This window comes from Podarcis raffonei, chromosome 5, assembly GCF_027172205.1.
Source record: "Podarcis raffonei isolate rPodRaf1 chromosome 5, rPodRaf1.pri, whole genome shotgun sequence".
NCBI classification, from domain to species: domain Eukaryota; kingdom Metazoa; phylum Chordata; class Lepidosauria; order Squamata; family Lacertidae; genus Podarcis; species Podarcis raffonei.
Window position 1 is genome coordinate 33,575,410 of NC_070606.1, and position 26,246 is coordinate 33,601,655.

At 40.3% G+C, this 26,246-nt stretch overlaps 1 protein-coding gene across 1 annotated transcript in view; it reads right to left on the bottom strand.

The window, feature by feature from the left end:
• Positions 1-26,246, bottom strand: part of MICU1 (mitochondrial calcium uptake 1) — a 140,268-nt gene that overhangs the window by 58,840 nt on the left and 55,182 nt on the right. The window contains exons 5-6 of the mRNA XM_053388573.1: positions 21,496-21,539; positions 5,278-5,392 (exon numbers count right to left, since the gene is read on the bottom strand). Of these exons, the coding sequence (XP_053244548.1) occupies positions 5,278-5,392; positions 21,496-21,539 (159 nt within the window). The remainder of the gene's footprint in view (positions 1-5,277; positions 5,393-21,495; positions 21,540-26,246) is intronic.

The window sequence follows — 26,246 nt, forward strand, 5'->3', positions numbered from 1 at the left end:
ATAGCTATAGGATCAGAATCCTAAATATCCTTCCTTATGAGCTATTTTGAATTAGATAAGTGGGATTTACTTCTGTGCGAATATTAAAAAATTGTTTATTAAAAATACAGTTATTTCACATGGGAGCTCACAACATTTTAACATAATTCAAGACCATTAGGATTGGGCTGAAAAAGCACTAGACCTATCTTTTCTCCTGCTGGTCTTGTTAGTGTCACATTTTCATTATCTCTGTCCTATAACTGCTGTACCAGAAAGTACATCCACCACTCCAAATGTCTTTTCATCCAGTTCAATTCTAAAGAAGATAAAAGGGAAGTTCCACCTCTTTTTGTGTAAGCAGAGATATCACCTTGCCAACAAACGTCCGTATAGTAAAAGCTATGGTTTTCCCAGTAGTGATGTATGGAAGTGAGAGCTGGACCATAAAGAAGGCTGATCACTGAAGAATTGATGCTTTTGAATTATGGTGCTGGAGGAGACTCTTGAGAATCCTATGGACTGCAAGAAGATCAAACCTATCCAGTCTGAAGGAAATTAGCCCTGAGTGCTCTTGGAAGGACAGATCCTGAAGCTGACACTCCAATACTTTGGCCACCTCATGAGAAGAGAAGACTCTCTGGAAAAGACCCTGATGTTGGGAAAGATGGAGGGCACAAGGAGAAGGGGACGACAGAGGACAAGATGGTTGGATAGTGTTCTCGAAGCTACCAGCATGAGTTTGACCAAACTGCGGGAGGCAGTGGAAGACAGGAGTGCCTGGCGTGCTCTGGTCCATGGGGTCACGAAGAGTCGGACACGACTAAATGACTAAACAACAACAACAAGTATCTCATCACTAAGGAAATTTGAACGGTGCTAATAAAAATTAAAATTGGAGAGTAGCTAAAGCAATGAAACTGGTGCAGTATCCTCCATGCTTTTTTTAATTTTTTTTTGCTATAGGATTCATTTAACAGAAGACCAGAAGTTATCAGCACATTTCTAAATGTTATTTTATTATCTTTTGGGGGAATGGGGGGGGGAAATCATACAGCAGACTAGGAAACAGACTGCATGAGAGCAGTAAATTACTTATAAATAAAATATGGTGACAGACTTCATCTTCTATGCAGTAGGCAAACAGCTCTCTGCTTGTAAAATGCAAATGAGTTGTATTTAAGGTCTGGCCAGCTAATGAGCACTGCGGTAAGAAAAAAAACCAACCCCCAAAATAAGACCCATTTTCTAGGGCTTAATGGACTAATGATTCCTAACTTTATTCATTGGATTGCTAGGGATATCCACTTAAGAGAGGACCCGTATGATTTTTGTAAAGTCATCACAATGGGTCTACAAAAGAAGGAGATAGACTAATATTTTGAAACAGAAAGGAGGGTAACTGGCAGAATAAAAACTGCAGATACCATCAAATCTCTTAATTTTGGCATTTAATTTTCCTTGCTTGTAATTAGGCTTTCAAAGGCTAGCACAGATGCACTGAGTGGTGCCAAAATCAATGCCACATCGCTGATTAAATCTGAATTAAAATAAAGCCAAGATAAGCCCAATTTTTCACACCATCTATGTAGAAGAAGTTTATGATGCTGTTCCACTAGTTAGGATTACATATATTCCCACTCTACAGAGGTTTCTATTAGATAACTTCAAATAAACCATTTATGGTGCGAGCTTATTCATGTTTACTCAAAAGAAAGCTCCATTGACCTATGTGGATCTTACTCCCAGGTAAGTGCACAAAGAATTACAGCCATCTTCTAAGCATATTCTTTTCTATCTTACCTTAAAACATTTATAGGCCACCTTTAAGAGTAAAACCTCTCCCAAGGCTGCTTCCACCATAAAATATTAAATACAATAAACATTATCATGCACTAATAAAACCAGCAGAAAAGCAAATACATCTCACCCAGAACACAGCTAAAGCCAAAGTCAATCATAGCTACAGCCAGAGACTATTTGTTTTTGAACTAATTTGTGCTCTTTAAAAACAACGAAGCATCCTGCAATTATAATTACACATAAGTAGTTTGTTAACATTCTGTTACTTAATAATGTATTAACATTCCATTTTCCTCCTTCTTAATGGTTTGTTTTATTTACGCGCATTAACTAATTATTTTATTAGAGGCGTAAACTAATTAGGTTTAAAACAAATTAACAGGAGCTATGGAACAAAGGGAATGGCTGGATTCGGAATCATGGCAAACCACAGTGAAGGAAGCTTAAGGAATCAGTCATGATTGCGCCAGCCCCAGATCAGGAGCCAAACATGTTAAAGGCAACTGGATGACTTAGCATTGCTGAAGCAATCACCATAGATGACAGCGACATGAAAGGGCAGACAAAAGCTGAATGCAGAAAGGGCAGTAAAAGGATACGAAGTTCCTCAAGTTTAGAAGGTAATTCAGTAGCATCACAGAATTCAAATCAGGATGAGAACGACATCTGAGTTAATGGAAAATAAAACTTCCTGGGTTGGGTCTAACTAACACAGAAACTAAAAAAAACGAACAGGATATGGACAGTGCAAATTACACCCAATAAAGAAGAATGGATTAAGCAAAGTGATGGAATATGCTGAATCAGCAAAGTTAACAGCTAAAATAAGAGAACTTAATGATGATTGCTTTATTGAAGAATGGAAGCCTTTTCTGGGTTACTTAAAGAAATATTATAACGTGATGAAACCGTGAGCAGGATTTGAACTATAAACAACAGAGAGAATTAGGGATTACTGTGTTAGGGTGCAGCAAAGGGATAGAAAAGAAGAACATCATGGGAAATGGGATGGGAAGTCGATAATATGAAAGGAAAATTCATTATGTATTGGAACTTTATGTGCAATATGTGGAAATTTTAAAAGAAACAAATTAGACCCTTGACTTGAACAGAAGAAAACATGTTCTCTTGCAGTTCCATCTGCCCTGACTGGGGTATCTTAGATTAGAAGCCGAGGGTGTTGCCAATAACAGCATTTCTCCTTAGGTGCAATTTAGAGAGACTGGGTGCCTTAGGTCACATCTATGCACTGTTCATTCACATTATTTTGTACATTTGAGTTACATCCAAGAGATCAGGGAGGGCAACTGAAACATCTGGTGGATCATCATGGAGCATCAAAAAAAGTATCCAGGGGGAAAAAACACAATAGAAAAAGATAAAATAGCCCTTCCTAGGGTATAAAGCAGCTATATATAAAAGAAATGTGTGTGTTGTAATCCATAAACTCGTTTTCATTGAATTCTGCAGCAAGTCCTTGCTCATTTCGGTGGACAAACAACATTTTTTCCTCTCTGCACTTTTCTGGGCAAGAATAAAGCTAATGTGCAATTGCTGTTTTGATGCCTCAGCACTTCTCAGTGCTACTCTGAAAGTACGAACGACTAATATATGTGCACAATGCGCACCAGAGAACAGGAACAAATATTCATATTTATGATTTGGCTTTTTCTTGCCAACAGGCTGTAAGCTTGGTTGCTTTGAAACGAGAGAAATTTCCTAACACACATTATTAGTGCAAACTGTATTTGTGTGTAGGTGGGGAGATTCAGGTAAACCTCTGCCAACTACTTAGGCATTACTCTTCTACTGTGAACATCCCAGTGGAAAGTGGAAAGGCAAGCATATAGGTAAGCATTTTGATAAGCTTCTCTATAGCACAGTGAGAGCCCGGTGCTGGTGTCCCATAGCTCTGTGGCAGAGCACATGTCTGTGTTGGAATATAGCTCCGTTCCACCTTAAAAAGGGAACAGGCTGTTGTGTGTCACATGCCTGTTTACTTCCTGCTCGCTGGGAGTTTCCGTTTTGTATATAGCTTTCGTTCTGGCTGTTTTTCCTGGACATGGAGGCAAGCAGTCATGTTTTTCCTTTGTTCTGATCTACATTGAATAAAGCTGTAAATATGTTCTCCTGTCTGAATCTTCCATTGTGGAGACTGCTAAAAGGATGTGAACGGGTCTTAGAATGTCTCTGAGACTCGTGTCGCTAATTGACTGATACAGTACTGTTCCACGGGAGACCGGTGATCGTCCGGAGATGATTGGGGCCTGCCTGATGGCTCCGTCTCCCTGGCAGTATTCCAACAGTCTGTATGTAGGCAGTCCTGTGTTCCATCCTTGCTATCTTTAGATAAAGCTCAGAAATAATCCTGTCTGAAACCTTGTAGTCACTGCCAGCAAGTGTTGTTGCAGGAACCCCCCTCCCCCCGAATCATTCAGTTTGTACAAACATGACACATACACACTCATACGCGACGCTTCATTTAATGAAACTTCCCTGAACGTACCAACACGTCCACAGTGAGCCCTACCCAGTTGGCATGCCAACCTTGATGGTCCTAGACAGAAGATCATTACACTCACAAAGGACCTGCATATGGAAGTGGATTCAGTATGGACTGAAACAAAGGACAGTGACCAGCCCTTCCCTCTGGGGGCAGAAAACAGTGAACTCCTCTTAATCCTCAGGAATGTAATCATGGGGAGGGAGAAAGGAGGAACCGGACAGGTGACAAGACACTCAGGTTACCACCACAACTCCTCCCTGAACCCCTCCTCTTTGTGATGTGTCAATGATGTAGTCATGATGTAGTCTTAGGGGTGTAGCATGGGGGATTAGTAGCTAATAAAAGCTGGGGTCTTCTTTTGTTCAGGGCTTCCATCTTGTTTCACCTGGTGGCAGGTGGGAGTCCTGTCGCGACAGTCTTCAATAAAGACCAAGCCTACTGGCTGCTGTTTTGCTCTGGTATTCCTGGCTGGTGTCCTTGGTTTTTGTCCAAGGGAGCCCTCAGATTTCTCCATTAACAGTGTAAACACTACTGATGTAGATGTTCCAATGGTCTGACTAGGTATACGACAACTAAGGTAATTACATTCCTAGAAGGGCTCTAAAGATGCTTTGCTATTTCTATTGTAGAACCATAGAGTTGGAAGGGACCACAAGGATCACCTAGTTCAACCCCTTGCAATGCAGGAATCTTTTTGCCCAACGTGGGGCTCAAACTCATGACTCTTGAGATTAAGAGTCACATGCTCTACTGGCTGAGCTATCCTGCAGGGCTTGGTAGAGTACAGAGCTGCTCTTTAATATAAAGAAACTTACTAAAATGCCCTTATCAAATAGTTTTGATGCAAAATAAGCTAAGCACCTCTAGTTTAAAGATAGACAAACTGTAAGGGAAAAAACACCCCATATTGCCATCATTTAAGGATTTATTATTATTTTTTTAAACACCCTCAGTGTTAATAAAATGATAAGGACAAAACATGTACTTACTGGAAAGAACTGTAGTGAGGAAGATATAGTCAGAAAAGGAGATCAAACCGCATTCTCCAAGTGCATAAAAGATGCTGTCTTCATCTGCAAACTTTTCACGTTCCTGGGAGATTCTCTATTTTAAGCAATCAAAAGCACGATGTTCCCAAGAGAAGAAAAATAAACTCAGTTTAAAAAGCCAGGAGTTAAAACAAGACCAAATCTTTTACACTTTTAATATTGTTGCCTCTACCCAACCCTTTCCCTAAATAAACCCCCTCCTATTGTCATTCTAGATAACTTTTCCAGCCTTTAAATTTGTCAGTTGTTTCTTGAAGATTAAGATAAGAATCAAGCTTTATTCTCTATCTTACAACACACATTTCAACCCAGAAGAATCAACTCAAACGGCGCCTCACTGTTCCCTCCCACCAGCCTAATTGTTTGCAAAATGCTAAGGTATTCTAAGGGCTCTTTATTGCCATTCTTTATATAGTAGGCACAAGGAATTTCACTGTCAGTTTCGTGTTTCTGTTAAAATAAAAAAAGTAACATATTAGTACTTGGGATTGAGGGTCCCTGCTTTGAATAAGCAAAACAACAACCCTTTCAGCAAAGTTTCTTACAGCAACTACTTCAGTTGCAATGCAGGTCTGATACAGACCCAAGGATGCCCCTCTCTGAACCATGGTAATTAAATTGGGAGCAGGCTGCAGGAGTTATGGTAAACAATGGTTTGGGTTACATGTACACTGATGCAAACCATGGTTAATGCTAACCATGGTTCCCCTGAAACTAGAAATTGTAACGATGGCATGAAGTAGGTTTGCAGAACATAGCTTCATGAGTTAGTCTCAACTGTTGTTTGCATCACTGCACATTCAATGCAAAACCCTTGTTAACCCTAGAAATGGAAAGGAGAGGAAAAGTTGCTACAAGGAGAGAAAGAAGTAGGATACACCTATGCTTCACTCCTGATCTCCGCACCATGGTTAAGATATCAACAACATCACATCTGAACTGGACTTTGGTGAAATAAAGCACACTTATGGTCATTGTACTGCAGACCACACAAGTGTTCTCCCTTTACCCTACCACACACACAAGATAAATTGCTGAACTCAAGAGCGCTAAACCATTTTGACAACTGAAGATTTAAAGGCTGAAAAGTATGCACAAAGTGGGTTAGAGGTTGGGTTCTAAATTTACTAGTTCAGAAGTATTAAAAGACATCTCATACACACACACACACACAGGAAAGAAAAATATTAAAGGACGGAGTGGAGTTGTGGTTAATGTGTATGAAAACATGCAGGCACAGAAGCACCGAAATAGCAAGCTTAAGTTTAGGAACAATACTAGGGAACAAAGAGAGACACCACCAACAGCACACCAGGGGGCAGTTATACAACTGTCCCCTATCTGTTACCTCTGTCTAGCGAGGATCCCATCATATACAAGATAAAGGAAAGACAATTTGTTAAGCAATGACACTTAAAGCACATCGAAAGCACATCAAAAACATTGCAGCATCTTTTGATCTGTTACTTTTGAAGACCTAAGGAAAATTTGGAGCAATTAACCAGTCCTGGTTACTGTATGTTCTTAATTAAGAAATGTAGACAAGAGCCCCAGGAGACACCGTCTCTTGAGGTTCAGATGCCTATGAAGGTTTTCATCCCAGTTTTGTCTTGCAAAGCTCACTGTATTTAAATTGGAAACAGTCCATTGAATTTAGATAAAAGTTAGGCATTATCTGGTCTGCAAAGTTACAGCGGAAAACAGTAATCACACTGATTAAAAACTGCAAGTTCTAATTAAAGCCAAAATCTACTAGGCTTACACAAATGTGCACACAGTTCTTATTTTGTCAATGAGAGACTGCAAAAATGTCAAATGAGAAATCGTTAACAATAATCTGAAACATTTAACAGTGCAAACACTTTTAGGGAATATCAGAATGCATCCTAATGCTAAGGGTACATTTTCAATAAACAAATGGTTTTTGCGTTACCAATACCACTTTGATACTGCTTCGAAAACAAGTAACATTGCGGAAAAAGTTTTACACGGGCTCATAATTAACTTATTAATTATGTTAATGCTGTATATTTACCTCTTTACCTGAGATAGTTTGCAGATTTTGCATCTTTTATAGCATGTATTTAAGTAACCAATGCAGTCTTTATGATCCAAGTAACTCCCATTTTAACACCAAACATTAGATGAAGACTATGTGCTATCAATGATATATGGGAATATAATCACAGTATCACACATTTGGACTACGAGAATTTCAGGACCCTGATGTTAATCTTAAGATTAAAGTTCTGGAAACATGCATTTATGAACAAATTCCATAGTTCTATTTTTTTTTGGGGGGGGGGTCTGGGATCTATTTAGATAAATACAAATGCATGGCCACATCAAGAAATCGCTGACATTCCCCCCCCCCGGATGGCAGACTACTACTGCAATTCACTTTAAAAAAGGATCACGGCTGTGATTGGTTGGAGCTCACATTCTTAGATGAGGCTCTGGGCAGATTTCCCACAATGCAATTAGCTTGGCATTCCCCCTCTATTTTATTATGTATCTTAAAGACTTAAGAATTTAGACAGTTATGATCCTAAATAGACTTAACTTACCAGTCTCCTTTCCAAAAGGATTTTCTCATAAAGTGTATTTGCTGATTTAGCAAAACCATTGTGTTGTTATCGTTTTTAAAGGGGGTGTAGTTTCAAAATTAAAGCATTCAAAACACTTTCAACTTCCATGTTGCACTTCTAGAAAATTTACATGTGAATGAAACTTAAGGGGAAACCACCTCAATAAGTATAATACACTTTCCTGTTCTGGATAACTTTTAAAATATACATAGTGAATGTGGGGTGGGGGGTGGGGTTGGTTAGAATGGGTTAAATCTATTTTACGAAACCATTAGACTAGGAAAAGAACCATATTCACCCAAAACTATTGAGAATTTTTTTAATGTCAGACTTCCACTGGAATTCATTACAGAATTTTCCCCTGCACTGAGAGCAATAGCTATTGATAGATAATTAGTATTTAAACATGGTCAGAATGCAAGATGCACATTTGTGTTATAGTCCTGAATACCACTGAGTGAGCTTCCTATTCCCTCTGCAATTCTGTATATTAATTCTACAGGCATAAAATCAATCGCTCAAGCGCACTCCATTAAAATGCATTTTCTCTTGTGTATAAAACTGAGTTCTATGAATCTCAACACCACCCTCCCCCAATGATATTTGCTGCTGCTCTTTTTTGCTGCACAATGCATTGTTACATTTGAAGGAATCCAATGCAAGGTATTTAAAAAGCAAACTCAACATGCAAATGGAGATAGGGGGAAAAGCAGTAAGTGGTATTTTGTTAGTGTTAATATACCAGCCTCCTTGCCTTATCACCAGTATGAATAATATTAAAATAACTTCAGCACAACCCTCACATGGTATGCCCTTTTTGCAACTGGATGCTAAATTAATTTCCAGCATCCAAAGCTAATTTAGTTTATTTGTCAAAATTAAGAAAGGAGTAAACACTTTATTATATGAAGCTCCCACTTGCTTTGGATATATTGCTCCAAAAGACCCTGGCTAGGAAAGGCAGTTTAGCCTACTGAAAAATGATGAATTAATCAAATCAATAGGGCTTGTTCAGACTGTTGATCGAAGTTCACAACACAGATAAGGTGGAGAAAATGCACAATTCATTAGGACAGAGATTATTTACAATAACATTTCTGGAGTTGAGACATCCTGTTAGCCACAAGCATACAAGGCAAACATACAGACTTAGGCATACTTCAGTTAAATATATATATATATCACCACAAGCAAGAATATGCATATACAGAAGAAGCGAACAATTCAGTTTCCACCAAATAGATTTAGACCATCGGCTAAGTGAACAATCAAAGCAATGCTTCTTGCAGATGTTGCTGTACATGAACCATGCAGGAGAAGTGAATAACTATGACAAAACAGAACAGCCCATCTGTCAAAAGGACAGCAAGAAAGACTGTGAATACCCATTTTGCCCAATGGGTTGAATCATGGAAGGCAATACTTCTACGTATTTATCTTCCGGAGTACTATGATAATGTTGCATCTAATAAAACAGAAAATAAATCCACATGTGTGCTATTGAATTCATTTCAGAAAGTCATGATATGAGGGGAAATGTTGCTAGGACTGGCCCTCTTTGAGAAATGAGGTAGGACAAATGTTTTTCTTTCCATCCCTAAGAACTTGGAAGTACAGGAGTTCCTCTAGCTTCCTGCTTATGTTGGAAGAAAGAAATAGCAAATGCATTGTCACAATAGCAGAAACCTGAGGGTAATTCTACACTGGGCATATTTCACAATCATAGGATCAGGCTTACTGTCTGGACCAGGGGTAGGCAAACTAAGGCCCGGGGGCCAGATGCAGCCCAATCGCCTTCTCAATCCGGCCCGCGGATGGTCCAGGAATCAGTGTGTTTTTACATGAGTAGAAAGTGTCCTTTTATTTAAAATGCATCTCTGAGTTATAGGAATTCATTCATTATTTCCCCCCCAAAATATAGTCCAGCCCACCACATGGTCTGAGGGACAGTGGACTGGCCCCCGCTAAAAAAGTTTGCTGACCCCTGGTCAGGACCATTCAAGTTAAAAGGAGTTAAGATGTTTACAGAAGGGGAAATGGATCCACCCACTCACGTACTGTATATATGGGATATTCTGTTTTACTTCCTGTATCCCTATAGGTCTAAGGGGCATTATACCATGTAAAACCATGAGTCCATCTTGCCCTGTCTTATCTAGCTATACAGACTAGTAGGGGCAACCCAGGGTTTCACTACTTATATATTCACTGGCCAAACAGGAGTTGGTAGAGATGCTTTATTGTTCTATTCATGTGGCTGTTGAAAGGCAAGATAGACAGATGTATTCACTTGAACAAAGAAATATTTGCAGAGACAGTGTCCTCTGTATTGAGGAAGAAAATGCCTGACCTAGTTTAAAGTAGGATTGCCACTTTTAACTCAACCAAATTAATGACAGCCAGGTCCACCACCACATGAATGGAGCAATATGAGGACGACACCCGAAGGCCTTATTGTAAAGCACAGTCAAGTGGTTTGACTTCTTAGGATTACTGAACACCGGCTAAAAAACAACAGCCCACCAATGTCTAATAGACTGGGATCTTCCTACCCAGCAATTTCAATTGTCAGAACAGATATAACATGGTGTTATGGGCTGGATTCAACTAAACAGTTGTGCTAGTGACAGCAAGCACAAGTCCTGTTTGTGGAACAGGGCTTCACCCCCACACTGTGCGCCCCCCAATCAGCTTGACAAGGGCTGTGGGGGTGGGGGTGGGATACCTCCAGAAATTGTTCCTTCTGAAAAGCAAATAATGTTTGCACTGATAGAACACATGAATCTCCACAGCACTGTCCAATCAATAATGTACTCTGATTTATTAGTTTGTTTTTAAAACATACTTGGCAGAACACATATTTGAAGTGGAAGGCAAGACAGGCGATAGTTCTGGGGTGGGGATATTTGGCCTTCTGAGAAAACGTGAGTCAAACTTTGCCCTTAATATATGCTTTTGACTCATAGTTCCCCAACTATAAACACACTAAAATTATAAGCAGGTGGCAATCTTAGTTCAAAAGTCACTAGCATGAATTTCAATAGCTTGGCTAAACCCAGAATAGTACTTTGCTCAGTAGCATTTGTGCACCCCAGTTAGACAATTATTTCTCTGTTAAGTCATGTAAAACTGACCATTGGTATTGCGACATGAAAGAAGGAGGTGAATGTTCAGTGATGTTATCCATGCCACTAATGCTTATGCTTCAATACCATTTTTCTGTGTGTGAAAATATGTGATAATAATCTTAAGCAATCATTGCATAGCTTCCTTCTCAAAATCTAAACAATATATGCTACAGAAGTTTCCCCTCAATCCTTAATAATTTGGATCTCATTGTGCATTCTTTCAGATTAAAGAAGCTGTATAATCTTTTTTCTTTTTTTGCGGGGGGGGGGGGGATGAATGCTTAAGATTCTGTGTGTTTTGAGTTTGCTGTAATGCCATTCTCTTTCAGTCCCCGTTGACCACATCCAGTTTTGCTAACTGCACAATATTACAGAATTCGATGTTCTTTCCATTTCATTGGCAGCTCAGGCAGCTAAGCACATCTTTGGGAATAGTTTGCATTCAACTTAATGTGAATTGTTCCTGAGTAAATATGCATAGGAGTAGGCTGAAAAGATCTGGGAGAAAATAATGTATTTTAAAACAGTAGGTCTTTTAAAACGTTAGGTCTTCACTAGTTCAGTTCAGCGAAGACTTGCCAGGAAAGAGGCATCCCAAGTTTCTATAAGCGTGTTTAAGAAGAGACTGCATCTTTACCTGTAACGTCTTACTAAAGAGTGAACATCCATTTCTGCTTGCTACTTGACTAAACACTAAATTCAGGCAAGGAAAGCAGTTATCCTTTCCCAAGAAGATGCATAACACCTTTTCAATTAATACACTGTATCATTTAGTAATTCATACAGAGAGACACCTTAAATGTTCATCTGGCTCCTTCGGTCTGTGATGCGATGTGATGTTTTAATGGGTGTTAATTAAAATGTGTTAGCTTAATATTTTTTTAAAAAAATATCACCTTTTTTGGGGACTAGACTTTGCCTGTGCAAGTACACTTCATGGCCACACTTGGATAACTATGTTTATTGTGAAAGGAATGAGTCCAAGCAAAGCTCAGGCTTAGGCGCCCCCCTCACGCCCATCCAGTGTGGCCAAAGGGTCGTGACTGGAAAACTTTGTTTCCACTTTCATTTAATCATGGTTTAGTGCATATGCTTTGAACCTCCATTTCCTCCAGCCAGCATGGCCAATGTTCAGGAAAGATAGGAACTGTAGTCCAAAACATCTGAAAGACATTACATCTTATTGATCTTATTGCAAAAAACAAACAAAACAAAAACAAAAAAACACAACCAAGTTTCAAAACCCAAAGTTTGGACCTGGTTTGTTTGGACTTAGGTTTGTCCCTATCACAATTTGCAGCCATTGCATATCATGGTCTACTTGGGTGGTTTTAACTCTTAATTTAAATTAAAGAGTTTTTAATTAATTTATCTCATTTAATTAGACAAACTTATGTTTAGACAATGGTATGTTGAGATAATTGTATCAGTTTAACAAGTCAAGATGCAAGCAAACATTTTTGCCTATGTGGCACAAACAATCAAAACCAACAAGAATATAATAATAATAATAATAATAATAATAATAATAATAATAATAATTCATTATTTGTACCCCTCCCATTTGACTGGGTTTCCCCAGCCACTCTGGGCAGCTTCCAGCATATGTAAAAACACAGTAAAACATTAAACCTTCAAAAGCTTCCCTATACAGGGCTGCCTTCAGATGTTTCCTAAATGTTATATAATGATCCTGAACATCTGATGGGAGGGCGTTCCACAGGGCAGGTGCCACTACTGAGATGGCCCTCTGCCGGGCTCCCTGTAGCTTCACTTCTCGCAGTGAGGGAACCGCCAGAAGGCCCTCAGTGCTGGATCTCAGTGTCCAATTTATCACCTTCTCATTTTGTCAGAAACAGGAAACTACAGTTCAGAACAAGTCAGGCAATTAAGGCAACTTAATCTGAATAGGGAAATTCTCTATTCATAGTAATCTATGTGTATTTAAAGATGTTTCAAATGTGTTAAAAACAGCTGGAGGGACAAGCAGGCCCCAAGGTTATTTTAAGAAGTTAATTAAGGAGCTTGTTGGTTTTTCAAAAATGCAAGCAAACACTGCATGTTCTGGTAGCATTTGGGTTTAGCTTAATGTATACATGCTTATTTTGTAGAAGTTTTTAATTCTAAAAGAGAACTTGTATCTGATTGTTGCTGTTATTTTTCTAAGATTGCATTTGCTGTTTTATGGTGTAATTTTGAGGTTTTAATTATTGAACTCAGCCTTGATGTTTTTTGGAAAAGCAGGATTAAAAAAATAGACCAAATAAGTAAATTCACACTCATTTAAAAATACTACTCAGATATAGGACAGCTCTTACTAAAAGTAGCTCTTAAGGAATTCCTATGTAATTGCACAACATTTTTTTAAAAAGAAAGAATTCCAATGATCCGTGACCAAGATATTTAATTTGGAGAGATCCACAGCAGACTCACCACATCAGGCAATGAATCCTTGCATCTAATTTTAAGAAATAAGAAATCCCAAGTCAGAGTCTCTGCTGCTAAGCACAGCTAGAGAAGCATGATGCGGTAACTGAATCTCTAGTGAATCTCAGATACCGAGGTCAGATTACATCTTGCCTATCCCTAAATTCTACTCATAGCAAAAATAAGTCCAAACTAAAAAAAAATTGAACAGGGTGGGAGCATATGGTATTTGGATCAAGTTGTGCTTTACTTTAGCTGTAAAATTATTTAAGAGAGACAAACCTTCATATGAAGTATCACAGCTTTTGAAGCCCTTTCTTCACTGATAAAAACTACTAGTAAAACAACGGCCCAATGCAAGTCGGAAAACTGGAACTATCCCACAAAAATGTGACTATTGATCATTTTAAGCCAGAGGGATTTGCTTATCCCACTGGAACAACAAAACTATTTCTAAATGTATCAGAACCCTAATCTACCTTTCCCTTTAAAAATTGAGTTCATTAAAGGTAGAACTTTAACTGGTGGTCTTCAGAGGCTAGAAAGAGAAATGTACATGTACCCACCCTTACAGCAACAGAATAAATATCCATCACCATTATTATTATTTTTTAAAAAGCTGCACCTGAAATGCAAGACTAGCATTCTACAGTCAAGAGGAAAAACGAAACAAGACACCAATGTCCCAAGACCCCTTCACAGGCAGCAGGAACCGAGCATGCAAGGGCAGAACCCTTGCAAAGAAAGCGAGAAGAGCCTCTTTAAAAAGGACAGAATATATTTTGCATTCCCCATTACAGGTCTCTCTGAGCATTCGCAAATGGTTCTTGCAGTTCCGTTCAAACAAACTATTTCTCGCACCATCATATCGCCATAGTTTATTCTTTCATTATATATCTGCTCACAATGCTGGATGCAGTTTTAAATCTAAAGTGCTTATAAAACAAAAATCCATGCAGAAAAAAGACGTGGTTTCTTAACGTATTTTTATGTATCAGAGACTGGAAAGTGAATGGCAGAATTGTCACTGAGATTTGAGCATTCTCAGCAAAATTATAATTTAATCAATACAGTGATACCTTGGTTTGCATACGTCTTGGTTTGCATACATTCTGGATTACAAACCCGTCAAACCCGGAAGTGCGTGTCCCGGTTTGCAACCTTTTTTTGGATTACAACCCTTTTTTTTTGGATTACGAACAAATTTATTTTGGAGGTCCCATTGACGAAAGCGCGCCTTGGGTTACAACCTGTTTTGGTTTACAAACGGACCTCCGGAACGGATTATGGTTGTAAACCAAGGTACCACTGTAATAGGTAAGCAAACCAGCCGCCTTCAGTGCTTCATTCCAACGTGGAAGATAGCCCTGTACCATTTCACTGGAGAGGCTACTAAATTTATCATGCCAGGCTGCCACAGCTGCTGTGCTTTGGTGTGCATTCTCTATTTGCCTAGGGGGCCATGGCTGGACCAGATCACCAGCAAACTGAGCGCAGTGTGATAGAACTCACCCTTGCAGAAGCCAAACCGGTTCTACTTCAACAATACTTGTTCTTCTAGACACTTGGTACTCCACTCTTTAATAATGTTTTTCCTAAACTTCCCTGGAACAGATGCTACGCTAACCAGCCTGAAATCTCCTGGGTGCCTATTTAAAAATCGGTATTACATCGACTAGTTTCCAGTCTTCAGGGACTGATCTTAGGTGGGATGTGACATAGTTTTGTTAGAGGACTGGCCATTTCACACTTGAAGAACTCTTTTAAGAACTCTTGAGTAGAATCCACTCAGACCCAGATTTGCCAGCTTTTTATTTTGTCAATAAGGCAAGCTTAGTTCCTTGTCATCACTATTTGCCTCAGTTCCTCAGAAGCCCTTCCTGGGAAGTTAGTTTAGACACAGAGATATGCCTTATATCTTCCGCTGTGAAGAAAGATGCAGATAATTCATTCAGCTTCTCTGCTATCTCCTCATCTTCCTTAACCCCCCCCCCTTTGACTCCCTTGTCATCCAAACACCCAATTACCTTCCTAGCTGGTCTCCTGCTAATAATGCATATTAAAATAAATGTTGTTGGTCTTTATGTTTTTAGCAAGGTGCACAGCCTTACAGCCTTTCTGTCAGAGTTTGTGTTCCTTTTTGTTCTCATTTGGACAAAACTTTCAATTTCTGATTGCATTTCTAATTGCAATTCAGTGCTTGTCAGTACAGATATTCAGATGTCAGCTAGCGAAAGAGCCTCTCATAACAGACTTCCAAAAGTCTTCAAGTGCTACGGAGGTAATGCCCTATTTGCTTAGAGCATAATCCTTCATATTAAAGAAAGAAGTTCCTCAGGGGAATGTTCTGTCACAGCTTCCTCAAGAATACACATGCTTGTCAAGAGAGGCAACTCAACACAGTGCTGCTTCAATTTGAATCTGTGCAGCCTTATTTAAGAGAATTCATCAGCATGCCGGACGCTTCTCACTTGAAAAATCCCCCAAGGCATTAGAAGTGCATTCCAGGCATAAACATCAGCAAATGTAAGAGTTGGAAAGCTTTATAAAATGATCACTGCATTTAATTAGAAGCATATTTTTGTCATTATCCTGCTTTTTCCTCAGTTCCCTTTCAGTGAAAAGCATGAGGTGAGAAGCACAGGGAATGCATTTTAATAAGCTAAAGTATTAACTGCAGTCAGACAGGCTTTAACAGTCTATTTACCTAAGGGAGACCCGTCCTTGAAAAGTGTCTACACTCTTGATTACACCAAATAAGTTATACAAAACAGGTAAATCAATATATCTGATTAGCTCACTCCTCATTCATGCAGTGTGCTCCCTTTCAGAATGCACATAGCTCAGCCTCTCTTGATCACCACCTAGCCAGGTGGGAAAGGCCCCCACTATCAGCCTCATCCATGTGATTCCATGGCTTCTAACGTTAGTGAAATTGTGTGGATGTGACTCCTGAGATGATGTGGGAACACAGGACTTTGGGATCCTACCATGGGATAAAAGAAGAGCAAATTTAGGGTTGTATTGAATGCATCCTTGCATTTACCCTATTTTTCGCCCTACAGGACGCACTTTTTCCCCTCCAAAAATGAAGGGGAAATCTGTGTGCGTCCTATGGGGCGTATGCAGGCTTTCGCTGAAGCTTGGAGAGCGAGAGGGGTCGGTGTGCACCGACCCCTCTCACCCTCCAGGCTTCAGGCAGATATCCGCAAGCCTGGGGAGCCCGCGGGAGTTCCCGCAGGGCTCCCTAGGCTGCGGATAGCAGCCTGCTGCCCAGAGCGCATGGCGCACTGAAGCCGTGGCTGGGAGGGAATAATTCCCCCCCTTTATTTCCCCCCCCAAAAAAAACTAGGTGCGTCCTATGGGCCGGTGCGTCCTAGAGGGCGAAAAATACGGTAATGTGCAGGGTGGTTTTTTAAAAATGCAAATTGCATAAATTGAGAAGGCTGGTTGTTTTTGAGATCACAGGCAGACAGAATTTATCTGCAGTGGGAGAAAGTCCCCCATTGGCACTAGTTCAATACCAGCTTCGGAAGGGATTTTCTGCAGAACCACAGCAGAGGAAGAAAGCATGAAATTCCCCTTCCCAATTTGCTCTGAATTATGACATACATAATTTTGTGGTTTTTTTAAACAAAAAACTGCACATTAAATTTCTATGATGTATTTAATACCTTTGCATGTAATACTGATCACAAATTAGCCTTCCTCAAACATCAGTTTTGGACTATCATTAGCCCCAGTCCATTCAGCTAATGACCATGCTGACTTGGGTGGATGGTAGTTGTAATCCTACACAACCGGAGAGCACTAGATTGGTAAAGCCTGGTATAAACCAATATGCAATATGTGAGTTTGCAAGAAATGGGAATCCCTTCCCTGCCCTAGGAGGAGAGGAACAAAATGGGAGAGTGCTTGAACTGTGTACTTCTCATACAGAAGCTAATTTTCCTAATCATAGTTATGGCTACTGATGCATGCTGACAAAGTGATTATCATGTCTAGCTCAGCCCAAACACACCTCGTTTTGGAAGGCATGGTTGACTCTCTCGTGACACAAATCAGAGGTAGCTATCTCAAGGAAACTGATAATGTAAGCTGATTCTCTATCACTCAGTTATGTTGAACGGAATTCAGCCACCTGTTCCATCTTCAAGTAGTTTGTGGCAGATAGATTAAGATAGCTTCAAAGTACAGGGATATGTGGTGAGAATTAGTTTACGCATAAAATTTGGAATTTTAATGTAAATATACCCATAGGCAAATACCTCCCATTCACACAAAATATAAATTAAATATTTGTGAAAAACAGATTTGCCTCACTCTCTTATGAATAGAAAGATAATTGTTTGATTTTATTAAACCAAAATGGAAAAATCAACCATTGCTGCTCAGTAAAAAACGATCACAAAAAGGAGAAGAAATTTAATGTAGCATCTAGTTGGTTTACCAAACGTTAAGTAATTCTGCGTTGAAATGACTTACGGTAATACTGAACTCTTGCGACAACTTTTTTGTTGGGGAAAGTTAAGTCTCCATGTTTAAAAAAATAAAGCCTTTTTAGATTTCAAATGATGAAAGCCAACAGTCTTTTTAAGGTAATGGGGGAAATAAGAAATATATACTGTCCCTTTTAAAAGGAGGTGCACATATGGGATCTGAAGCACAAATTGGTTGAAGCACATGCTGACAAGTCAGTACCTGCCAAAAATCCTGATGAGAGGGGGAAAGGTTAGGAAGAAAGGGAAGAAAATGAGCAAAGGTTTGGTTACAGAAACAAAAACAAAAAACAAAAACAAAATAATTACAAACTGTACATCGTTAGAGGAACCACAGAATAAAACAAATAAAGAAAAAAACCCAATTCATGTCTCAGGAACAAGATACTGCTGCACACCTTAGAACCAAGAAATAAAAGGAGGCACAAAAGGTCAGTGAGATTTAGGAGTTACCTGCCAAAACATAATAAAAATTAAAATTAGTAGTTACTAAATTAAAGGGAAAGAGAAAGATAGACTTCCATAATTCCATCAGTTTATGCCAACAAAACCAATATGCCACAAAGCTTTGACAAGAGCTGGGAAGTGGTAGAAGGGAGGCTGCTCACAGATATAAAACAATGTTTGGAAGAGCCTACAGCATCCTTATATTGCAAGCACAAACCCTTAGCAATATATTTTCTTATGCTTAAAAAGAGATGAGTCTTCCCTGATGGGCAACATCCGTATTGGGCCTGAGGCACAAACCAATTAACCGCTGCAGTTAAAAATTAATGGCTAACCCCAGGTTAAAATCTGAGATCCAAATATATCACAGGCAGCTGTCCAAGTCCTCCTGTAGGACTAACATCCTAGGAATGAGCGCTAACAGCTGAACTTGAAGTGGACTGTAAAGGGCACAGGCACATTTTTTGTCAATCAATACTTCTTCCTGGAAGATAGAATGGCCTAGTTCACATATAAGCCAAACCATGAGCGTGCAGGGCTCCCGGACAGATTGCAGGTGCTTTGTTCCTCCTCAATCCTGGTGCTCCACTGAAGTGAGCTAAGCCATGGTGTGCCTCAGTGTGTTGTCCATGCTTGAGGTTCATCTCCTTCCAAACAAGCCACCAGCTGTAAGCACGGTTTATTCTTGGGTTACAGCTGGTGGCTTGTTTGGAGTAAGGCAAACCATAAGTCTGGGTTTAGGAGACATGCTGAAGTCAAAGCATGCCTTAGCTCACAAAAGCAGCAGAAGGAATGAAGTGCCCACAATCTCCTCTCTGAGAGCCAGCACACTCATGCTCAGCGTTTCATGTACACTGAGCTATGGAAGCAGTATGTCGACTGCTGATCCTTTTCAAGCTGCTGTATATTGTAAAGGCAAAAGCAGCAGTTTCGTACATATTGACATGCACGGCTCACGACTAATGCATTCCGGATTTGGGTTTTCCATGCCCAAGAAGCCACCCTAAATCAATCAGAACAATTTGCTGAAGCAAACAGCAAACAAAGACGTCTGGAACTTGACTGAGGGAGGGAGAGCAAATGCCCGCTGTATATTCCATTATGGAAAAATATGTACTTTTAAGCAGCCCAATGGAATTTCTCACAGGTTACGTCCTTAACAGTTCGAATTTTCTGTCAACGGTGTGGTACAGTAAATAAATATGCAAAGAACCACCTGACAGAGCACATCTGTCACAAAAAAGGTCATCAAAAAGAGCTGAAACAATTACGTAGCACAAATTCAGATTATCTGGATAGATTCAGTCGGATTGGTGGCATTATATATATATGCACATAAATAAAAACAGATCTGTAGCAAGATCTGAAATTTCAGAACAGCCAGTCCGCAGGGGCAAGAAAATATGCTTAGTGTCTATTATTGCAATGTCAATTAGCCAACTTGCCTTCAGGCATATCCTTGTCCACAACACTATAAGCAGCAGGGTAGACTATTGCATTCAATATTATATTCAAAACAGTCATAAACAAAGTCTTGATCACATCCCAGGATAACCAAGAAATAGAAGGCTGTACAAATTAAGGTGTGTGGCCATGCAGAGAGGATTAATGCCCTATTCTCCAGGCCCACCCATATTCCTGCCATCACTGCTGTGCCCGACAACAGCTTAAACTGAGAGCAGCTCAGTCCAAGCCAGAGCTACTATTGCCAAGTCAAAAAGAGTCCATCCTCCCCTTCAGCTGGCCAGGAGCAGAGGCAGATGGTGACACCATCCCATGTGTGCAATGAGCAGAGTGGGACGGGAAGGAAGAGACCAGTTCCACACCCTACGGCTGCACAGCTTGGCGGAGAAAGATGGTTCCCCTCCCCTCTGGAGGCAGGCTGGTGGGAATGGCACTCCACCTCCAGACTGAGCAGAGTGGGCCTGCCTCCGAAGAAAGGGGGGGGGGGAGCGGCCAAAGCTGTATTCTGGATGTCAGCTCTTAAAAGCACAGCAGCAACTGTGCACTTCATTATAGGTCAGCCCAGTAATGAGACAAAGCAGGAAAGCAGTAAGCAAATTTGCCTTTGCCTGAGAGTGCTGCTCAATGAAATAAAGAGCAGGAGGGACAAGGAGGCAAATGCAGCTTTGGAATTCTGCATCTCTTTCTTATATATACAGTGAAAGAAGTTAAAAAGAGCTTGGGGAGGGGAATTCCACCTTCCCATTGATGGTATTTGGAGTTTAAAAGTTCAATTTAACACTGAATCACTGTGGGAGGAACATGTTTTACCCTAGATATAATATCACAAACAAAGCTATGTTTCCTGCAGGAAATCCATGATTTGAGAGGAAAGATCCTAGTCCTAACTAAGATGGAGAATGCAACAAGCTGCGCTTGCTCTTGTGTGTCAGCAGTGGAGACACAAAGGATGTCTGCTCTCCCAAGGTGAGGAGGAAGGAGAAAATGAGGTCAGCAACTGCAAGAGTATCCGTCTAGCCTGAAGGAAGGGCAGCACAGGTAAAAGGGCAGTCTAAGAAGCTTGGAGGTTCCTTTCTCTTTCCCCATATAGATGCGTCAACCTCCAGCGCAAGCACCCATTTTGATTTTTAAGAGACATAAGGATTTCACACACTGAATTTCCATCACAGGTGAAAAGACCATCACTCAGGTGAAATTATCTCGAATGAGAAAGGAAAGTCCCAACTTTGCTACAACTATACTTTGGAAGCTGCAGCTAAGTATTAAAATTAACCGTGCTAAATCAGATCAAAGATCCACCTAGACCAGTGTTTTGTTCCCACAGCAGCCAGCTACATGCCTATGGGAAGAGCTCTGCTTTTTATTCTTAGATATGGTTCTACATTCTTGGTGCTGCACAAGCCGGGCCAAGAGAGGCTGTTTAGAATCTCAAATTTAGTCCCCTTCTCCGTGGTGGCCCATAAAAATTCCCTGCTATAATCACCTCCAAAATTAACACAGCTTTGCTTACTGCTAGACAGTTTCACAGACAGAGAGGAGAAAACAAACATTTCCTTAGTAGCTAAAATGGTAATTAGCATGCACCCACAGGTTTAAAAATCTCACCTTCCCATCATAGCGTTTCACCACAAACTGATCAAGTCCGAGGTCTAAAAGAAACAAGAGAAAAGCAAAGGTTTTATGTAGCGCGGATTGAATGTTATGAAACATATTCACATGGTTCAAACACATTAAGCTCTAACCAACCAAAACATAGAAAGTACAGGAAAGCTCAGCTTAATAGTAGCTTCATTTTATACCTTATGAAATGTGTACAGATCTGGGGAATAGTAGCTATAGCTATATCAAGACGTAATGGTGGTGCCACACCTTGCTTCTCTTAGAACTTAATACACAAGTTATTAATATCTCTACCCTTCCCTACTACCTTATACATTAACCTTCGTCCTTCAATATTTATACTGCCTTAAGCAACAGATGCCATTAACAGATTTCAAAATTGCCATCAAACTTTAAGTAACATTCATTTCATACAAGCTGAAAGCAAATGATGGTCTATGAGCTCCAAACTAAGTGGGTAGAAAAGGTAAATTTGAAAGATGCTGAAGGGAGAAGACAGTAATCAATAGCTAATCTTACAGAAGGAGATGAAACTAAGGAGCAGATGCAGCAGTAGATAAAGGTACTAGAAATGTTGCAGTAACCTGCCATTTGCCACCATGAAATACAGTGCACACAAAATGGTGTGCTGTGGGGGCGCAAGACCAAATGGGTTATATTCACCATTTGCAGCCTTGAAGCTTCCAGCACAGACTCAATCCATTATACCAGCGTTCTACTTGCGGTAGCTAAATTGAGGAAGAAGCCATGCACGGCATTTCCCCCATCACTGCAATCAAGATGCAGTGAACTGGAACCTCGGAACCAGAAGAAAAATAGCTGCCGGAACTATTCCGCAAATGCTGGCAAAAGAGCTTGTGCATATGTTCAAACAGTGCTGTAATATGTAGGCACTGTAAGCCATTCTCGTGCTTTTGCTTGAAGCTGTTCTGCTTGTGCAAGAGGGTCCATATCATCTTAGGATGTAATTTTACCTTTTCCAATCAACAGTCGAGCGTCAGATGTAAAAGAGCCTTTCATAAGCAGAGTAAACTCCGCAATAGATTGTCAGTGGTTCCAGGTGTTTTGTTACGCAGAAGGGGGGCAAATGACTTTATCCGTCAGATTTAAGGGTGAAAAACTTGCTTAAACATATACAAAATCCCAGAATGAATCAATTGTTTTTATTACAGTTCAACCCTAATTAAAACTAGAAGCCAGGACAGAAAGCTATGAACAACAAAATATGATGAGGTATTTGAGAATCTCTCATACTAGAACATCACAGGTAGTTATTAACATTGAATTATGAACCAGTAATCAGAGGAAGAGAGATGAAAGACTTTAAATGATTGGAAAGTTTGACATTGCCTTTGTTTTTTTGTTTGATGAAATTTATACACTGCTTGATTGGGGGGGAAAGGCCTCAAAGCAGTACAAAAAGATAACACTATACAAAAGTTAAAATATTAAAATAGATTAAAATTACTTCAACTTTCTAAGCATCTGGGTAAAGGTAAAGGTACCCCCGCCCGTACGGGCCAGTCTTGACAGACTCTAGGGTTGTGCGCTCATCTCACTCTAGAGGCCAGGAGCCGGCGCCGTCCGCAGACACTTCCGGGTCACGTGGCCAGTGTGACATCGCTGCTCTGGCGAGCCTGCACCAGCACAGCACACTGTTTACCTTCCCGCTATAAAGCGGTACCTATTTATCTACTTGCACTTTTAAGGGTGCTTTCGAACTGCTAGGTGGGCAGGAGCTGGGACCGAAAGGCGGGAGCTCACCCCGCCACGGGGATTCGAACCGCTGACCATACGATTGGCAAGTCCTAGGCACTGTGGTTTTACCCACAGCGCCACCCGCGTCCCAGCATCTGGGTAGGCTTGCCTAAACAAGAATGTTTTTAGTATGTACTGAAAAGAATACAGTGAAAGCATCTGCTGGATCTCAATAGGCAGAGAGTTCCATAGTGCACAGAGCACTGTCAAGAAACTGACAGCTCCTAAATTGCTATTCCTCTTTACTATATTACATACTGTTTAGTACAACTCTAAATGTTAGCAGATTTTGTATGGGAGAAAGAAGCAGCAAGGATCAATTCTGAGATACTGTGGAAGAAGTAGTTTATGAATAAGTTACATTACTATAAACTTAACTCACATAAATAGTTATTGACTGATTTAAGACTTGATGTGGTATAAACAGCATGGGACCTCTGCAACATTGGAAACTTTAATAAGGTCCAGGAAGGGAAGAGAGAAAACAATTCAGTGAGGATAAACTAATCCACTGAGCAAATACACTCCAACTGAGAAAAACAGAATGTAGAACCAGCTATGTTTGAGACAAAAATGCGTGTTAAGAATTTCAATTTAAACCAAAAACCTGGTCTGTTTGTTATGTGGGAAGAATATGATCTGTATACTTAGAATAATTTGATTCACAGCATATGAGAAGATAGATTACCACCCTGGTTATTTTGTTCTGTGTTATCACCATTGCCTACAAAATCAGACATTTCATTATTCATAGCTAAGAGAGAAGATAGGACTCATATGGAACAGCCATATTTGGCAAGATGGTTGCTAATGCCCATTTAAGCACTAAAATGTCTAAAATACAATCTACTACACTATTAGAAAGACAAGGGATGCCAATTAAGTTTTTTGATGGCCAAATTTTACACATTTAAACACAAAAATGGGAATATATTCTTGAAATATGGAATGATTTCAATGAAGATTAAATTCAAACACATGGCAGTATAAGATTATTAATCATAGCCGTTAAATCATAAAAAAGACCTCAGAATGATACCTACAGAATGGCTATGGAGGACTCTTACATTCATGGTGGATATGTCTTCCAGTTGAAAGATCTTGGTAGATATTTTAGAAGTAATACACCAGATCTTAAGGCAGCAGAACCCAGTGGTAGTTTTGATGAAATGGTTGAACAAATAATGGCTGGGGGAATCCCAGCCAGATGGGCGGGATATAAATAATAACATTATTATTATTATTATGCTCCACCACTATGCATGAGCCATGTGCGTATGCTGTTGGGATACTGCCAGGGAGATAAAGTCCATCTGAGCCCCCAAGCTCCTTGCTGGACGATCCATCGACCTCCCGTAGTCAGGCAATATCAGCAATTCAGCGACACTAAGCCTCAGGCTTAGTGCACACTATAACAGCAGAATTCACACAGCAAAAGGTTGCACAAGCATGAGAGCAGAACATGCATATTTACAGTTTATTAGGCGTTGGTCAGAACAAAGAAGGCATGACCGTCTGCTCCGACTGCTCAGGCAAAACAAACCAAAAACGAAAGGAACTTACAACATAAACATCCTGTGAGACAGGAACTTACGCAGGCTGTTATACAAACATCCTGCTCCCTTTTAAGGTGGAACGGAAATATCCTAACATCCACCCCCTTTCCGTGTAACCTGTAGTACCTGTGGTTCAACCCAATTGCAACCTTTGTGCGTAAACCTTCAGTTGTTCTCTGTTAACAACCTTAGACAACAGATCAGCAGGAATTTCATTTCCTGGCATGTAGGACACCTGAATGAGTCCTTTCTGAATACACTCTCTTGCACGATGTAGCTTAATCTGCAAGTACTTGGTCCTTTGCTTGCAACTCTCCGAGTTCAGCAAAGCCAAACAAGATCTATTGTCTTGATACACTTGTATAGGACATTTCACAGAAACCCCAATGTCCTTAAACAGTTGCATCAACCATTCACAATCCATGAGTGAAAATGACAGAGCATTGAGTTCTGCTTCACAGGAACTTAGGCTAACTGTCGTCTGCTTTTTGCACAACCAGTCAAACAGGCAGTGGTTGTACATGTAGCATACTCCAGAAGTGCTTGTACCATCCGTGGTGTCACTTCCAAAACTTGCATCTGCAAAGATTTCAAGACCTCCAGTCTTCTGACTGGTGAACCTCAGCCTGTAGTGCATAGTCCCTTTCAAATACCGGGCTATGCGCTTCAGAGCTTTCCAATCCTGAACAGTAGGATTGTTAGCATGTCTGCTCAGCAGGTTAGTGCTTACAGCAATGTCAGGTCTCGAACATCTAGCAATGAAATTCAACTTGCCTAGAATGCATCTGTACAGCGTTGTGTCAGAAAACGCTTCAGCAGTACTATCTACCTGGTAACCTGTCACCATCGGTGTGTCTGCTGGGTTTGCATCAACCAAATTCAACCTGGTTAATACATCAGCAATTTTCTGTGCCTGGTGTACCAGAAAATTACCTGCTTGGTCCCTCTCCACCTGCAGAGAAAGATAGTTGGATACCTCACCAAGATCCTTCATGTCAAAGTGCTCCTTCAGTTGAGCTAGGGTGCTTTGGTAAAAAGCCTGATTCTTCCAAAACATCAGAAGATCATCAACAAAACATAAACAATACAGTTTGTTTTGCCCCTCCTCCTTGACAAACACACATGGATCAGCTTTGCCCTGGTGAAAACCTAGAGAAAGCAACGTTTCAGTGAGTTTTGTGTTCCAACACCTGGCACTCTGCTTGAGACCATACAAGGATTTCCGCAGTTTACAGACCATTCCCTTCTGTATCTGCATCCCGTCAGGTGGAAGCATGTACAGCTGCTCGTTCAAAATCCCGTACAAAAAAGCTGTATTAATGTCATGATGGGAAACATGCAGTTTCTCCTCCGCAGCGATCTTGAGCATCAGCCGAATGCTCTCATATTTGACCGTGGGTGAGTAGGTCTCGTGGTAATCCT